Genomic DNA, 18,085 nt, shown 5'->3' with positions numbered 1-18,085 from the left:
GGTTACAAAGCGTTATGTTTGGTGAAATGGAAAATTTAAGCTGTGGAACTTGAGAAAAAAATAGAGTGAATTAATTGGCTAGTGATGGTCGGATTCCGTGGAGGGGGATGGAGATCGGGACGGGGGAGATGGCATAAAGGGAGGAATTTGTATAGACAACAATAAGGGATATTATCACCCTGTGTATATCACCCTGTGTATATCCATTATCGCTCTTATTCCTTATGGATCACATAGCGTTTCTCACTAAGAGGGTATAAGGACATCGCCTTTTGTCGACAGATTTTTCCCTCGAGAAATGTTCCATAAGGAATTGGTGGGGCATGAGGCGATAATAGGCCTAACTCGCTCTGTGATCCCCCCCAGATTTGTTTAATTTAATGTAACATATAATTACAAATTAGATTCATATATAGATAATTATATATATTATATACGTGGTAATTAAACATAGAATACTAAAGTTTGAGTTATGTATCATTCATAATTTATCCATTCAAAGACATATGCACTTTCTATATTGTGTGTGATTAGTGTCAAATTTAGTTATATGCAATTCTTTTTTAGTTATTATTTAAATATATATGATGAAAATATATCCATTTAAAAAAGAAAAAAGCACTATTGCTCAAATTTTCACTCATGGCAAAGCAATGCTATCCCTTTTAAGATGCTTTGTCCCCCTTATGCTCATCTCTATTGACAATAGCCATCAAACGATAATCACCATGCTTGCGCATATGGCAACTTACAAAAGGGAACGAACCACCATGAGGCAGTGGTTGCGGTGGTCACATCGCTAGATCTAATTCTAGATCTAGAGAATATACTTATGATGATTAAAATAAAGGAGTTGCCTATGAGCATCAAGATGGTAGCCACTTGAGAGTTGCCATCTTGATGGTCAATATAAGTCTCGCTATTGGTGTCATTCTTTTTTTCTGACTTTAATTATCTTATTATTTTTTAAATATTTTTTTGACTAGACAAAAATTATCTCTCATATCAACATAACTAAATGCCAATCACATAATAAGACAATTCATGTAATCTTCGATCCATCTTCGTACAGTACATCGCATGATGGTATTATCGACATAACAAAAATTTACAAGACTCAAGTAAAAGCCATGGTCGAATATTATGATCCAGGGACTAATTCAGAAAGGGTCACCTGGTTTCTCCAAAACGTTCCAAAAAAACGTTTTTGGAACACTTTCATACGATTTTGTTCCCGGGGAACAAAAAAAACAAAACGCGTTTGGTGCGTTTCTGTTCTTTTTTGTTTTTTTGCTCTAACAAAATAAGAACAAAAAAGAAACAACAAATTGTTGTTTCTTGTTCCGAAAACAAAAATGAAGAAACGTTTTTCTCTTCTCTCTCTTCTTCTTCTCTTCTTCTTTTCTTCTTCTTTTTTCTTCTTTTTCTTTCGCCGGCGATCGGGGCGGCCGGCCGAGAGGGCCGACGACGCCCTCGAGGGCCTCGGGCGATCTCGCCGGAGCGTCGCCGGCCCGCGACCCCCGTCGGCCGGTCGCCGGAGGCCAAAGTGACCGGCCGAAAAAATAAAAATAAAAAAGAAAGGAAAAAATGAAAAATAAAATAAAAATGTTTAAAAATTAAAAGAAATAAAAAAGAATAAAATTTACCAAACGTATTTCTATTCATTTTTTATTCTCAGGTACAAACGTTACGAAACGCATTCTTTTGTTCAAAATTTCTCCAGAAAATACACTTTTTTGTTTCCGTTCGGCCTTAAGAAAAAAGAATTCGTTACCACTCCTAGTTTTCCAAACAAGTACCGGGCTCCAGAAAATACCTAAAAATTCATCTCGAAAATATCTCCTGTTGGGCTTTAGGTTTGGGCCCATCCTCGCACCGGCCGAAGGCGGAGCAGGACGACGCTCGTGTCCAAACAGGCCCTCGAGCCCAAAGAGGAATAATGCCGTATATCAAGCAGGAGCGTTTCGGGATCGAGCTTCCTTGCAGCTCGTCCCTCTTTCTCTCTGTCATTCCGCTGAAGTTGCTGATTCGCAGATTCGCGCAGGTAAGAGAAATTTCTACCCCTCTAAATCGCTGCGTCGATTCGCGATTCCGCGGTTGCTGGCTCCGCATTTCGATCGCTGCTCGACTTGGATTCTCGCGCGTCCGTGTCCGTGTTTGTGCCGGTTCGAATTCAGATCCGCCCGCCGCATCCCTAGATCTTCATCGAGGTTCCGGTGAATAGGTAGATTTCGAATCGAATCCGCTGGCCGGATCGTTGGGATTTGTGTACGACGTGGCTTGTGCTTTGATCTTCGCCTAGAATGATTTCGTCGCGCTCTTTGGCTGATTCCGTGTTTGGGAAGCGCGATTGGTTTCGTGAGCTGGTGCAAATGCTGTAGTTTCCCGCGAAATTCTCGTCGGAGGGGAAATTGTTTCACTGTTGTTGTTGTTGTTGTTGTTGCTGTTAGGTATTCTATGTTCATGAAAGGTTTAATGTTGATAGGGAATTTATGCCTCTTAGAGATCATTGGGCGTGTAGTTTGTTCCTCTAGAGACGCTGGATCCATGTTCAAAGGTTTGCTCACTTTAGTAACAGCTTATTCATAACGGCTTTTAGAAGATGGGGTAATGTGGGCGGGGTTCTGTCGCCTTTTGAGCCTGTGAAGTGCCAGGCCATGAGGTTGTCGGTGGTGGAACTTCGTGGGTTTTTTGGGATTTGGCTATTACTGGGGAGATTAATAGCGATGGGAACTCTAGATTTGAAATATGTCGTTAGTTGTACTGCAGGGAACTCTGGATTGTTTTGCCAACTGAGATCTAGAATATTTATTATAATCTTGTTTTGTGGAGCTTCCTTTAAATATGGAAATGTACACGAAGTGTTTTGATCTTCTTATTCTATGTGGAAATTTATGATAATTGCTATTCAAAACTGATGCTCCGACTTATGCTCCTGATGTGAATCAGAAGACGAGGAAATTAGTGGTCAAGAGGAGAAGAGAACTTAGTCATCATGCCTTCTCAAAAGATCGAGACAGGTCACCAAGACATAGTCCATGATGTAGCTATGGATTACTATGGAAAGCGTGTGGCAACAGCTTCGTCTGATACCACTATCAAGATAATAGGCGTGAGCAATAGCTCTGGATCACAGCACCTTGCTTCATTGAGTGGTCATAAAGGCCCTGTTTGGCAGGTTGCTTGGGCACACCCTAAATTTGGATCAATCCTTGCTTCTTGCTCATATGATGGACAAGTTATCTTATGGAAGGAGGGTAATCAAAATGATTGGGCTCAAGCTCATGTTTTCAATGATCACAAGTCATCCGTGAATTCCATCGCTTGGGCGCCTCACGAACTAGGTCTCTGCTTGGCTTGTGGTTCATCTGATGGGAATATCTCTGTCTTTACTGCCCGACCTGATGGTGGTTGGGACACAACTAGGATAGAGCAAGCTCACCCTGTTGGTGTCACTTCTGTTTCATGGGCCCCGTCCATGGCTCCGGGTGCTCTAGTTGGATCTGGTTTGCTAGATCCTGTTCAGAAGCTGGCCTCTGGAGGGTGTGACAATACAGTGAAGGTGTGGAAGCTTTATAATGGAACTTGGAAGATGGATTGCTTCCCTGCCCTTCAGATGCACTCTGATTGGGTCAGAGATGTGGCTTGGGCACCTAATTTGGGGCTTCCGAAGTCCACAATTGCTAGTGCTTCTCAAGATGGGACTGTTGTAATATGGACTGTGGCCAAGGAAGGAGAGCAATGGCAGGGTAAAGTTTTGAAGGATTTCAAGACTCCAGTTTGGCGGGTTTCCTGGTCGCTTACTGGAAATTTGTTGGCAGTTGCTGATGGGAATAACAACGTAACTTTGTGGAATGAGGCAGTGGATGGTGAGTGGCAACAAGTTACTACAGTTGAGCCATAGATTTGGAGTTTGTCTGTTTTGTTATCTACTTTAATGTGTTTTGCCTTGCCTAGGACCTCTTTGATAGACTGTTATTGTTATGGTGTTTCTCTTTTTGATTTTAGAGTTTGTGAATACAATTATTTTAACATAATCTTTTCTTGGGAGATGAATGAAGGGGTATTATCAAATTTGTTTTTTCTTGGTGAATGTTTGACTGGTGGGTTGGTTCAAATTGAGTTTACCATTTTCTCTGGGATATGGATATTTATATCTGTGCATGCATGTTTATGCCCATCATTGTCTAAGAAGGTCAAGGAATTTATTGGCATAATCAAAGACTCAATTACCTGTGTGTTGCTTTTGTGCATCAATATCGGTTACTCGAACAACCTGCAGCTAAATTACTCATAAGAAGACCAAGAAACTGCATACTTTCTGGTTTCACATGCTTTAACAATCAGTCTATGCCTGATTATCCTGAAAGCTAGGAAGCATATTATTGTTTATCAAACCATTGACCTCTGCTCTCATTCTCAAATATTTTAATGGAAGTGCGGCAATTCCACACTAGCGCCTTTTGAATTTATCTTTTATACATCTTTATATTAGGCTTCAAATTGGATTACATAACCTTTACTGTGCCTCATCACTGGTATGACGGTCCCTGAGAGTCCAGCATCCGTGGTCACTACTAGGTGTAATGTTTCGCTACCTTTTCTCTACCTATTCCTAGGATCAAGGATGCAATCCAGAGTTAGTGTGATGAAATCTATCTGATACAATGTTTCCTGGATTGGAGAATCAGTTGTGCTCCTCAGCCTGATCCATCGAATTGAAGCTTTCATGTGATGCTATCTCAACTTTCGCTCATGTCATATACGACTTGATGCTATGCTGGGAGTTAAAATGTGCATATGTAAATGCTATGGAATGTGTCATCAGTAAGTGCCTGCTCGATCACCTCTCCCCCCTTGCCCTGATTGAGTTGTTAATAGGGCGTTGAGAACTGAAATCAATCTTATTTCATTTGCCTGAAAAATTGATCCTTCTCTAGTCAGGTCCATTATGTTGGTCCAGGGCGAAAGTTCACCCTCTTACAATAGGAAACTGTTTCATTGTATATAACCAAGAAATCTACTCTGAACTTATGGCCAGGCGGATCTTGGCTATAAGCATTTAAGCTGCGACCATAGATGTTATTGAGTTTGGTCTCGCGACCAAGATAATCGCAAGCCCCTAAAACTTTTTGAGAGCAAGTGGAAGCTCTTTCCATGTCAGCCATAAGCCACCACCTCTGAAAGTTCACGTTCGTTCAGTGAACTTCAGTTTTAGTCTAATTAGATCTGTAGTTGAAATATTCCTATGTTCTAATATGGTCAATAATGCCAATGGTCAATTTCCACGTATAACGCCAATTCAGGAATCAGATCCATCATCTGTCAAAACCGGAATCTATATCCTCGAAAGCGACTGCAAGGAGGTGAAACCCCATATTGAGGGACTTAATCGGGTTGGATATGTACCTGTGACTACGAAGATTTAGCATCATGTCCATTCATTGACGAGTGATGATAGTACGCTTTGGAGTTGTGGATAATGATCTGAGCCTCCGCCAGAGCCTTTTTGGTGTCAATGTCGCAACACTTGACATTCGTTGTGCTTGGCCGATGATGAGTCATGGACCACCGGAGAGCCTTTGGCCAGTGTGTGGAGTTCGCTAAAGCAAAATGGTGCATTCGTTTCGCAGAAAATTGACAATTTAAAGAAGAATTATCCAGATTTGATGTGTTATATGACTTACAATAGTGAGTTGACGAAAAAATTATTTTTGTTAATAATAACCTACGTAAATATATTTTGATGAGAATAAAAACATTTTTGTTACTCATGCTTCTAAGTGATATGAATGGTTAACGTTTATAAAACTTAATATAAATTATTGGTTTTTCGAAAACAACGCATCCTAAGACTCGGACCTCTAGTCGGTCCATACAGAGTGGTCCTTATGGCTATGCTACAAAATAGCAAGCATACTCGATGGTTTTCTTTGCAAGAAAATTCTAAAATCGCAAGTTGGCTTTTGGAGTATCGAAGAATTCGTAGGATCGCGATAAGATTCACTAATTTAAGATCGTTGAAATGTGGGGGAAAATGGTAAGGATAGATTGCAACTCTAGAAGAGATGGATTCGCAATTTGTGCTTTCAAGGTTAAAGCCAAAAGGAAAGAAAGCAGAGGAAAGGTACTGATTAGACTTAGGTTGCGCATGGCAACATTTCTTGGCCGGGGAACAATTTTTTTTCAGAAATAGTTCTTTTCTATTTCTATTCTGGGGAACAATTTCTATGTTAAAAAACCCGTTTGGTAACTACACAAAATTTTTACTCTAGAAATAGAAAAAGAATAGAAATGTGTTTGGTAAAAAGAATAGAAAGCAAGCAGACCATGCTCTGTACTTCACCATCCATTGAGAAGTTCGGACAGGAAGTGGAGGGATGAAACTGAAGTTCATGAACTGATGACAAGCAAGACAATCTACCGAACTTTACAAGATGGCTAGGGGATGGTATTACGTGCCTAGGCTGGGATAGAGATCAAGTGGAGAATTATCAAAATACTCATAAATTTAGTGTAATTTTTCCAATTCAATCATAAACCTTTTGTAATTATACTAATTTAGTTCATTTGACCAAATTTGACCGGTTGACGTTAACTTGACAATTTTAATAATATTTTATTTTATTTTTCGAATTTTTTAATTACTTTTTCTTTCTTTCTTCTTCTTCTTCTTCTTTTGGCCAGTCGTTGAACCGGTCAAAGGCTACGCCTGGTGAGGTCGACTTTATTGGCCATTGGCGAGGCCTAGCCATCGCCGATGAGCTCGCCCTCGTTGTCATTGGGTCGTGATGGCAAGGCTCGCCCTCACTAGGTTTGGGCGAGGGCTAGCCTCGGTGAGCTCGAGCTCGCCTGGAGACAGCGAAGGCAAGCTTGCCCGCGATGGCGAGGCCTTGCTGGCCGTAGCCTCTAGTCAGTCCGGCAATTGGTCAAAAGAAGAAGAAAAAAAATGAATAAAATAAAATGTTACAAAAAAATTGCCACGTTAGTGTCAGTTGACATCCATATCAGAGCTGGCTGGCCAATTTTGGTTGGATCAACACAATTACAAAATGTTTAGAATTAAATTAGCAAAATAAAAAAAGTTTAGGATTGAATTGGAAAAAATGTAATAGGTTTAGGATTGTTTTGATAATTTTCTCAGAGATTGAGTAATTGGTCTGTGAAGAGAGCTTGGACCTCTTTTCTCACAGTGCTGACAACCGAAATTGCTCAAGTCAATGTTGATTTGGGCTCAATAAGATCGACCAACATATGGCAAAGATAAAAAATTTTGCTGAGTCCTTTTAGTTGGCAATTACATAAAATCGACAAAGGTGATGAGAAGTTATTAACAGACGACAAAAAAGAAAATTACTAACTGTTGAACCACGAAATGTTGGTCAGTAAAACTCGACTGAAGTGAAGATTGACGGATCGAGAGGGAGATAGGGTGTTTTAGTCATGTAGCCAACGATTTCGGTTGGCATGACCACTGGTTCACAGAGCCGTAAATCTCAAAAAATGGGCTGTTATAAACGTCAAGAAGAGGAGTTTGCAAGCTGTGGAAGTAACCGTAGACGTGGGGCAAGTGATGAGGACATGACCGCGAGTAGTGGGTCATTATGTTATCATTTGTTGATACGTGTTGCTGAATTCCATGAGTCACGTAAGTTGTTATCTAATTTTCCTTTGCAATTGTGTTAACCATTTTGAATGGCTATAAATTTTTGGAGTGTACATGACCGCGAGTAGTGGGTCATTATGTTATCATTTGTTGATACGTGTTGCTGAATTCCATGAGTCACGTAAGTTGTTATCTAATTTTCCTTTGCAATTGTGTTAACCATTTTGAATGGCTATAAATTTTTGGAGTGTAATTCGAGCAAAGGACAGCCAATCAAGCAATGAATACCGGTTGTTCTAATTTATCTTCCTACTATCTTTATATATCAATACCCTTCTACACGGCTGACCTCGATTACCTCAAATTTTCATACCTTTAATTTTCTAGTCAACTCACGTTTCCTTGTCCAAGAATCAATAAAGGGCCCCTATATGTCTTTGGTCTATTTTCCATATCGGTTCACATTTGGAAAGTTACTTTGTCTACATTTGCGAATGCCTTGTAATTTTGATGTTGCCCTATTTTGGAGAGAGAAAAGAAAGCAGCGACAAGAGTATGATCAGATTGCTTCGACGGAATCACTCTGTGTTACTTTCGGTCATGTAAGTTTCGATCCGTTCCTCAGCAAAGAAGAAAGGCACAGAAAGAGATGATTCCTAAACCTTGATCTCCCAACCACTACACAACTCCCTGATCATGTTCATGCTCCAGATAGCAGACTTATTCATAAAGGATAAACAAGAAAACATAACAAACGTGTCTATCCACTATACTTGATTCGATCACTCGATCTGGTCGGTCGGTATCCCTGAGAGTAGCCCGAGTGGTTGATTTGAGGATGAATATTGCGGTGGTCGAACATTGGGATCTCCTTAGTTGATGGCCTCGATCACCACGGTTATGTGTTGGCCATCTTGTTCTTGCGCCGCCCCCAAAGACTATTTCGCTCGTCTCGCAGCTCCTCTCATTAGTACGTGTTCGGTTCGGGTGAGCAATGCTGGTTGTGGTGCTGCTGCATTTGCCTCAGCCACTGCCGCTGTGGCTTGGGGTAATCCCCGACCCACCACAAGTACTGCTATACATATAGCTCCTTCCCAGCATTGAAATAATTTATTATCATAAAAGATGCGTCTCTTACTTCATAGAAGACGTGAGTCTTGGTCATAAAAATGGGCGACTCTTGGTCCTAAAAGAGGTTGTCGGTAGTTATGCAAAGAGGTTATTTTTTACATGAAAAATGGTGATAGTTGGAGAGAAGATACCTATTTCCAAGAGATGTGTTGATTGTCTATCTATGAATAGAGATCAGACCACAATTGTTCTTCTTCATAACTCTCTCTTCTTCCGTTTTAATATACGCAACTTTAACAACACATTCAAAGTGACATTCCAGGAGAGAATTAAGTAATTGTTAAACTCGTTTCTTTGCAGTTTTAGTATATATCCTGGAGGTGTATTTATTCTAAACCTACTAATAATAATAGTGGAGGCAAATAATAACTTGAGGACACTAATCGTCATCACGTGTTGAAACATCAAGCATCTATAACTACATTTCTAACTTCTTCACCAAACAAATTTCCCCGACACCCGGTCCATCTTTGGACTTTCTGACGCCAGAAACCTCGCACTCTTCCAGCTTTGGCAGAGAAATTTTCACCTCTATCGGGTCTAATGCACCTTTGTGCAATCGAACCCTGTGTTTGGAAAATGACGCCCCAATGCCCGTCATTTTCTCGTCCTAGCCAGGCATTCCCACCTCTCTGACCGGACTAGCTCTTGCGATGCTACCAAAAAAATCCTTCTCAAACTCCAACTCATACCGAAACAAGCTCCATGGGCATGAGTCCCAATCCCAGGAATCGGCACAATCCCGGGATTGGGACCGAGGCCAAGGAGCCAGAGACCTATATTTGGACCTCGAGCTCGTACTTCTCAAGCATCCTGCCATGCTACACTCACATGATGATCCTAAGTATGAACAGGAGGTGATCGGGACCAATGCTCCTTCGAGAAACTCGGTTGGGACGCAGAGAAGTAAAGCGCTACGACCAAGCCAAAGAAGAATACTAAGCAAATGGCCAAACGAGAACAGTAGTATTGTGCCAACACTGGACTATGACCAGAGACATCAGGCAGATGGTCAACACGTCTAAGCCTTTTGTCTTAGTCATTAATCAACACATAGACCATTTTCGACGCGCTTTTATCGCTTCCCAATTTTCCTATACTTGACCCTGAACTGTATCGCAGAATCATGCATCCGGCCCCAGCCCTTGTGACGTGCCCAACAGTCCTTCGGACAAAGACCTCCGGCAAGGAATGGTGCAAACTTGCAACGTTAATAAATAGGATTGCCATGGCCAGCAAACTTACGGGTTACACTTTACATGTGAATTTGAAATGTCCGGTTTTTCCCACATATATGTCTAGCTCAGATGCACAGGGAGGAGCTTTTCATATCTTGAGCCCGACGTGACCTTAGTTTGCTTGTCATTGGATTAAGGAAAAGCGACTTGACTTGACAAATAATTCGATGACGTTACTCCAATCGCAAGGCGCCTTTGAGGAGGGACAGGATTCGGAGGGATGCAAAGAAGACTCTAGAACCCAAAATGCAAACACAATGCGCGCTTGACCCCACCAACGTGAATATTGATGCCAGGGGATTAGTTTCGGATTAGGACAAAGTTATTTTAGGGTCCATAAATCACGCGGGTTAGTACTATCTCACTCATCAATTATTTGAATTTCACTATAAAATTCCGCATGATTCGAGTAAAATCTCATTTTAGTCTTCTATACTAAACCAAAACAAGCAAGTGTTTATTTACCATCACTAACACCACGAATGGCTTCAAACTAGTATTCTTATGCTATATTTGCCATCAAATTAATTTTTTCATGAAAATCTCAACTCGATGAACCTAAGTAAGTTTGGGATTTTTGGATATATGTGGCAGAATTTTTTGGATAAATATAATATGAGTATATTAATTTAGGGTAAATATGATATTGGTATACTAGTTCGAGTGTTTTTATGATACAAAAATTAATTTGAGATCAATATGATATGAGTATATTAATTTAAGATTTTTGGTAATACTAGCTCTTTTTACTATTTTCGATTAGGTATGCTCTTTCTTTTTTTTTCTTTTGGTCTTTTTGCCCCGAACATGAAAATGATAGTTGCGGGGCTGGACTCTTCGCACGGTACAGGTTTGCCAAAGAAAAAGTTTACGAAAGGGAAAAATAACAGTGTTTGGCGGCGGAAATTGTATATAGGCTGGGGATCAGGTCACGTGCGTCCCGTGTGGGGGTCCCCCGCGAACATTTTCAATGGCTGGAAATACACGTGGCCCCCCCACGCGATTCGGGACGTGCAAAAACTCCCCAATGGGCGAATTCGTAATAATCCCCCAAATCCAGTGGCAATACTCTCACCCGACTCTCAACCTCCCCCCGCGACCAAAACGTCAAAAATCTTCTCCCGAGCGAGGAGAGAGAGAGGGGGAGAGAAGCAAAGAGGGCCAATCGCAGAGAGATTCCAGCAATCTTCTTCACCCTCGCATGGCAACCTCCGCCCGCGCCTCCTTCGTCCTCCGCCGCCTCGCCGACCTCTCGACGAAGCAGCAGCCGCCGCCGCCGCCGCCGCTCCTCCCCCGCCGCCTCTTATCCGTCGCGCCGCGGCGGGGCGCCCCGGCCTCCTCCTCCGCCGCCACCGTCAGCTGCCTCGGCGGCGGCGTCTCCGACGACTTCGTCTCCACGCGCAAGTCCTCGCTCGACCGGGGCTTCTCGGTCATCGCCAACATGCTCAAGCGGATCGAGCCGCTCGACAACTCCGTCATCTCCAAGGGCGTCTCCGACTCCGCCCGGGACTCGATGAAGCAGACGATCTCCGCCATGCTGGGGCTCCTGCCTTCGGATCAGTTCGCCGTCACGATTCATATATCCGAGCAGCCTCTCCGCCGGCTCCTCGTCTCCTCCGTCATCACCGGGTAATTCGATGCCTTCGCTGTTGTTTTCCGGCGGACGGGATGAATTTCAGTGAACGTCGTGTGCATTTTTATCGCAATCGTAGGGGTCTCACCGGATGCTGGATTATATCGCCGGTGATCTCTTTTTTATTTTTCGAAAGGAGTGGCGTGCAATGGATGCCGGTGTCTGTTCTGATTTTTAGAAGTAACAGTTTGTATGTAATTTGAGCAATTCAAAATGATGTCCATGAAAATGATTTTTGAACCGGTGTCTCTCTATATATGTCTAAGCAAAGGTCGATAGTGATTTTCGATTGATATGGTATGAACTTCAGGTATACGTTGTGGAATGCGGAGTACAGGATGTCTTTGATGCGAAACTTCGATAGTTCCTTGGACTCTTCCGTGAAGAGGGATTTGGTGAGCCAAAATGATGTTTCGCAAGTGGAAGGTGAGGAGAGGCAAAGTGGAGATGAGAGTGATGTGTCTGTTGTAGATATGGAGGGAAGAGAAGTGCAGATATTTGGTGATTTGTCTCCCGAGGCTTTGAATTACATTCAGCAGTTGCAGTCGGAATTGGATGTGGTTAAGGAGGTTTGTATTTTCCCTTAAACCTTATTGTTGTTATCTTCATCTTCGTTTTTATCTTCTTTTTGAAAATCTGAATGCAAACTGTTCTTATAGGCTCACCCACCCATAGGCAGCGCAGTTGGTTGAGATCTCTCCTCCAGCGAAGGAGGTCAAGGGTTCGAAACCCTGCGTTGTTAGCGATTAAAGCGGGGGGGCCCGGCGGGCCCGGCGGTGGGTTGCTGGGCCAGTTTCCCCCAAGTTATAGTTGCTGTTGGGTCTCCATCGTGGAGGCCCATGAGACCCCAAATCGGCGTAAGCCGACAAGGGCAGGCTCCGGCGGATCCTCGGTCACCAAAAAAAAAAAAAAAAAAAAAAAAAACTGTTCTTATAGGCTCTGGTCTGTTGATTATCATATTTGAGCTTTGATGATGTTGGAAGATCCTCCCGTGAGTGTCTTCAAATGAGACTACTGCAAATTTCATGTTATAGGTCTCTTTGTGCTAGGTCATTAAATGTAAATCATATTGAAGTTGCTCGTATTTTTTGGGGTTTGAGCTGGAGAAGCTACTTAGTAATGCTTGCAAGTTAGAGAAAGCACCCATTTTAAGATGGTTCTTGGGTTGCTTTCTGGAATTTGGCATGCTGTGGTCAGCTGCAGAATGATGTGGATGTTAAATTAGGCAATTTGGGAAATGACTTTAGTATGACACGTGGAGGTCATATGACGTCTCATTATATTTCTGCCTCTCTTTGGGTCTTGTGGGTTGAGGGATATGCTTGCTTGTTCACACATTTTTTATTGTATTTTCAAGACTGATACATCTTCTGTTGATCAGAGGATGACTAGATAAGTTAAAAATTAGTTATTATGACAGGATGTGGATTTCATGTTGGATCTTAGTTCGAAATTGTAAGTCCCGGCATGCATGGCTGGTGAAGCACAAGTGGTTAACCACCAATGTGCAGGGACTTCTCCTCCAAAAGGAGATTTTAGTAAATAAACAAGTATAATGCTAGCACTGAGGTCAAGTTGGTAATTTTCCCTTATATTTGCCCCCTCCCAGAGCCCAGGTATCATATACACCTCCAAAATAAAGAGAAAGCACTTATAGCTATCAAGATTAAGTGACCACTCAACATTGCAGTCATTTTTTTTTCCAATGTTTTTATACATAATCAAAGAGCATTGGGTGTGCTGCAATGTTGCTTGGCTTGAGTGACTCTGCCTCCCTGTCTTTCCAACAGAAATGGAAAAGAGGGGAAAAAGTACAGTTAGTACGCACAGCAAAACAGTTATTAAACTGTGATGATTTAGTCATCTGTGGGCTTTATCCAAAGAACCTAATAAAAGTGAGCTGCTTGAAAATGGCGGTAGAAGGGGGAGATGATACCGTGTCTTTTTCGTCGTTAATATTGGTGGCATCTTGTGTCGGTGCACATTGGTTGGACATCATTGGTTAGAAAGAATCATCAATAAGTCAACAAAGTGTAGACATTGTCGACAGAAGAAAAGTCAGGGCTCCTGGTTGTTAACTTGATTGATGAGGTAAGGAAGAAGAATGCACTACAGAAAATGGTAAATGTAACATAAGAAGGTTAAGGGGGCAAAATGTTGACTAAATTGTTTTGAGGAAACCCCAAAAACATGGGTGACAATTGCCTGAATGAATGGCCAAATTTGAAACCTGTTGGTGCTCTCTCTCTCTCTCTCTCAACATCATTACTAGATTGCTTTTGTCATAGATCTTTTTAGAGTGTGATGTGAAGAAGCCTCTTGACTTACATTGAGATTTTGCCACATGCTGCTCCGCCTTGGGCAGATAATTGTGGATCTTTAATTGATGGGGCAAATTGCCATTTATGAGACAGTAATAAGAAATTGAGTTACTTACTAATAATGATGGGACAATTCATGGTCAATTTGCTGTTTGACTATGCTGCTTTAGTCAATGTCATCAACATAATTAGGTTTCTTTGTGAATATTTGTTTGTTTGGGTACATGAATCTCAGTATTTCGAAAATTTCTGATGCATTTAAAAACGAAATAAAACTACTGATGGATAAAGAATCGCATATTTGCTGCTCCTTGACGACTTGTCTGAAATATCTAGGACTTCTATCCTTCAGCTATTGTATGATATGCCGTGTCTTGGTCTTCTTGTAATTGGCAGTGAATTGATGGCTGCCTCTGTAAGAATCCCTTATGTGCTGGCCTCTTCTTGGCTTTCCACCAGATTAATGCGACGATTTATCTGCAAGTCTTGTGTCAGCAGCCCAGTCTGCAAATTGTATAAGCTGTTAGTTCATGTTGATGTGCCATTGCTTTTCCATTTCTCTTATTATCAATGTTCATCTTTTCACCTGGTAGAGCTCTTACCTTTTCAGGAGTTGAATTCGCACAAGAAGGGAAATATGAGAATTCAGTTGGACAAAGAGAGTAGCAACGATCTGTTGAATTACTTGCGGTCTTTAGATTCTGACATGGTAATCGCAAACTTGCCTTTTGATATTAGCTTCATCTAAATTGTTGTAAAAATCTTCTGCATATTTTGTGTATCATACGCTTGATTTGTTTCTACAGGTAAATGAATTATCACATCCCTCATCAACACAAGTGGAAGAAATCATTCAGCAACTAGTTCAGAACATATTGAGAAAGTTTTTGAAAGATAAAATGGCCAATGAAAATGCCCAAGAGGGCAACGATGAATTGTTTGACGTGATAGGCACTTCAAGGGATAATTTAGCTAAACTCCTTTTCTGGTGCGTAATTTCTCTTTTGTTGATGGATTTTTGGTGCTATTAATTCGAGCCAGCTCTTTTTACCACATCAATTTCTCACTCAGGTTTTCCGTCCATGGCAGGTGTATGTTGTTGGGTCATCACTTGAGAGGCTTGGAGAACAGGTTGCAGTTGAGTTGTGTGGTTGGATTGTTGTAGAGATAATAGGAGGCATGTACATTCTCTTCTTTTTGCCCAGAGATTCTGTTTACTTAAATTGTCAGTGGAAATAATCCCCAATTCTTCATCTTGCTTCTACTCGAATCACTTCACTGGAATTATAGGCTCATAAAAAGTGTAGGTTTAATCATTCAAATGCATCTTCCATTTAAATTGTCTGCACAATTGGATATGACTTTTGTGGTGTAGTTTAAGTAAGAAATATCATCTCGATGATGGTCTCATATCTAAATTCTCTGCCATGGTTCTGTGTACCAGTACTATGTAATCACTGTTGAAAGAGGTAATATACAAATTGTGTGCTCGTTTTGGTCGATAAGCTCGACCCTCGGCTTTTAAATGTTGCCTAGTATATGTAGGTTTGTTGTCTTGGAAATTCCAATGAAAGCGGCCAATGCACGGCGATTCCTTCAATTTATTTGGACATGGTGAAGGTGATAAAAATATCAGGCCACCGACAAGCGGCAGCTGATGTTGCCATATTAATTGGTTCCATGTGGGTGCATTCAGTCCATGCTGATCGCTTACATGCGGCAAGCATGAAGCGAGGCAAAGCTGTTTAAAGTAAAAATAAGGCTCTATTTGGTAATCATCTCTGGAACAATTATTTTCGTTCTTTTATTTTATTGAACGAAGAAAAAAAAAATTGTTTGGTAAAATTTTTGTTTCCGAAAATAAATTTGGAATAGAATCAAGAAGTATAAAAAAGTAGTTTTTTATTCTTGGGAACATTTTTCTTTTTGTATTTTTCCCTTTCTTCTTCTTCATTTTAGTCGATTGCCAACCTTGGCTATAGTCAGCGACTAGTCAGACGTGAGCCGGCGACCTCGCTTGAAGCGTCACCATGGCCGGGTGAGGTCAACCTGTAGGTGGAGCCTCGCACAGTCACAGCGAGGCTTGGCCTCACCAGCTGATGGGAGGCTTGGTCTCGATAGGCCAAGGCGAGATTGACCTTGCGCTGTGTGGCCACCAATGAGGCTAACGCTCGCCCTAGCCAAGTGAGTTTTAGGCAAGCTCATCGAACCTCATCCAGCATGAAGGAGGAGGAAGAAGAAAAAAAAAAAGAAAAAAAAAAAAATATAATAAAAATTAAAAAAATTAAAAGAAAAAAAATATTTAAGAATTTCTGTTTTAGAAATATAAATTTTGGACAGTTATTAAACGTGTATTTTTTTGCTCGAAATTATTCCCATAAAAAAATTAGAAAAAAAAATCATTTATGATTAAAAATTATTCTTGGAAATAGAATCATTACCATACACATTTTAAGAGTGCAAGTTTTAAAAATCAATTTTTGGTTAAGTTTTTATTTTTTGGACAAGTTTTTTAAGAAAAAATAACTATTTGTTTTTATAATAGAAATTCATATGATAAAGACATGAAATTTCTCTTCCTTGGCAGCTTGAAAATAAATAAATAAATGAAATTACGTTACCAAACAAAATTTTATTTTAAATTTATTTTTTAGAGTAGAAAAAAAAGAATAATAGCGAATTAGAATAATTATTATACGCTCGTATTGGTATATGATAAGTTCTTACCCATCCATGTAAACACGTATTGCACGCTCTCTAGTTAGGTTAAAGGCAGGTAGACATCCTTAATCAAAATCTACTTTCTGTCTGAATCACGCGTAGCTCCTCTCAGACACAACATCATGGTTGACAAAACCACCCGATCTGGAAGATGATTGGGTCTTGCATTGCTGTCTTCCATGTGCCAACGTGGACATTCAACGCCGTCACTGGTCCTTGTTTGCCACCAAACATTGCGACCCACAAATTATCCCGGCTTGAGTTTTTCTCCTTCGTTTCGAAACTATTGACTTAATTTTATGTCAAGATCGATCTATTATGCAATCGTAGCAATTAGGGGTTGGGCCAGTCTATCACCTAGTCTAAGGATTAATTCGCACAATGTTGATTCCTAATTTTTGGGATTAAGAACCGACCCTGCTGAGCCTAGGCGGTTCTAAGGTCAAATTGGACTAATTGATAAATTTTTTTTTCATTTTTTGTATTTCTTAAAAGGATAAATATATTATTTTAAAATTACATGTCCATCAATAATATGACATTGAGAACCGAATTATGAACATCAATACATATCAAACATAAATATAAAATAAGGTAACAACATAAATTTATACTTATTAAAAGCAACAAACCATAGAAACGAACACACGAGACGAGGGAATAGAGGCTAGTGAACAGAGGTGAGCGACAAAGCGGGAGAGGTGAGTGAGGCTTAGACAAGTGAGGAGGCTTTCTTTTTTTCTTTTTTCTTTTTGTTGAATAAGGGTTGGGTTTCTTTCTACTTTCTAATTTATATGACAAATTGAAGTGTCAAGAAAACAAAAAAAGAGGCACTAAAATTTAAAATAAAAAAATGCATATAATCTATAATATATTGGTATGGACAAAATTAACCCTAAACTCCTGAATTGAGAATCAACTGGTACAATATAAGGTCCAAAGGTTTTGGGACAAAAAACCGACCCAATCTCCCTAAGAGTTAGACTAGGACTGGCCAGGTTGGGTTGGGACTCTGGACTAATGCTCATCCCAAGGTGGAAGTTGGCATCAAACAAAGTCATTGTTTCACTATTCATCTAGAGTACTAAATTACTAATTAAGCAACCCAACCTCCCATCCATGATAGATTGACTAAAAAGATTCAGAACACAAGCTGCCATCGTGCTTAAATGCCTAATCTGAAATTTCTTTTCCTCCGTCATGTTCAAGTGAATTTCATTCAGAGTGTCCCTCAGCTCTCGGGCAGTTCAATGATCCTGCTTTTCTTCCCTTCTTGTGTAAATGAGCAAAGTGTTGGATCCTAAGGTCGAAGAGGAGCCGATCTTTCTACCGAATTAAACTCAACTAAACTAAAGAAGCATGCGTAGGTAAAAGACAGGCGATTGAAAGTCCTTCCGAGTATAGCAGATTTTATCTTTCATTTTACCCTCTCCTT

At 40.7% G+C, this 18,085-nt stretch overlaps 2 protein-coding genes across 3 annotated transcripts; both read left to right on the top strand.

Annotated features, from left to right (window-relative positions):
• The first annotated feature begins 1,948 nt into the window (after positions 1 to 1,948).
• Positions 1,949 to 4,093, top strand: LOC104422580 (protein transport protein SEC13 homolog B). 2 transcript variants are annotated; one of them, XM_010034944.3, is made up of 2 exons: positions 1,949 to 2,044; positions 2,950 to 4,093. In XM_010034944.3, the coding sequence occupies exon 2, from the start codon at positions 2,996 to 2,998 to the stop codon at positions 3,902 to 3,904; it is 909 nt and encodes a 302-aa protein (XP_010033246.1). In that variant the 5' UTR covers positions 1,949 to 2,044; positions 2,950 to 2,995; the 3' UTR covers positions 3,905 to 4,093. The 2 variants fall into 2 exon arrangements, with proteins under 2 accessions (XP_010033246.1, XP_010033247.1); XM_010034945.3 differs by having other exon boundaries at positions 1,951 to 2,044; positions 2,953 to 4,093.
• A 6,983-nt stretch (positions 4,094 to 11,076) lies between these two features.
• On the top strand, positions 11,077 to 15,425 carry LOC104422579. Its single transcript, XM_010034943.3, has 5 exons — positions 11,077 to 11,604; positions 11,919 to 12,177; positions 14,540 to 14,638; positions 14,736 to 14,917; positions 15,019 to 15,425. The coding sequence occupies exons 1-5, from the start codon at positions 11,177 to 11,179 to the stop codon at positions 15,092 to 15,094; spliced, it is 1,044 nt and encodes a 347-aa protein (XP_010033245.2). The 5' UTR covers positions 11,077 to 11,176; the 3' UTR covers positions 15,095 to 15,425.
• Positions 15,426 to 18,085: the final 2,660 nt, after the last annotated feature.

This window comes from Eucalyptus grandis, chromosome 10 (assembly GCF_016545825.1).
Source record: "Eucalyptus grandis isolate ANBG69807.140 chromosome 10, ASM1654582v1, whole genome shotgun sequence".
Taxonomy (NCBI): domain Eukaryota; kingdom Viridiplantae; phylum Streptophyta; class Magnoliopsida; order Myrtales; family Myrtaceae; genus Eucalyptus; species Eucalyptus grandis.
Note: the sequence above shows the minus strand (reverse complement) of the source record. Positions and strands in the feature narration are given on the sequence as shown.

Excerpts from the sequence above, each read along its gene's own strand:
- LOC104422580 (XM_010034944.3), top strand. The coding sequence starts at position 2,996 with ATGCCTTCTCAAAAGATCGAGACAGGTCACCAAGACATAGTCCATGAT.
- LOC104422579 (XM_010034943.3), top strand. The coding sequence starts at position 11,177 with ATGGCAACCTCCGCCCGCGCCTCCTTCGTCCTCCGCCGCCTCGCCGAC. Across the intron at positions 14,639-14,735 it reads GGTCTTTAGATTCTGACATG|GTAAATGAATTATCACATCC; the intron begins GTAATCGCAAAC and ends TTGTTTCTACAG. Across the intron at positions 14,918-15,018 it reads TTAGCTAAACTCCTTTTCTG|GTGTATGTTGTTGGGTCATC; the intron begins GTGCGTAATTTC and ends CGTCCATGGCAG.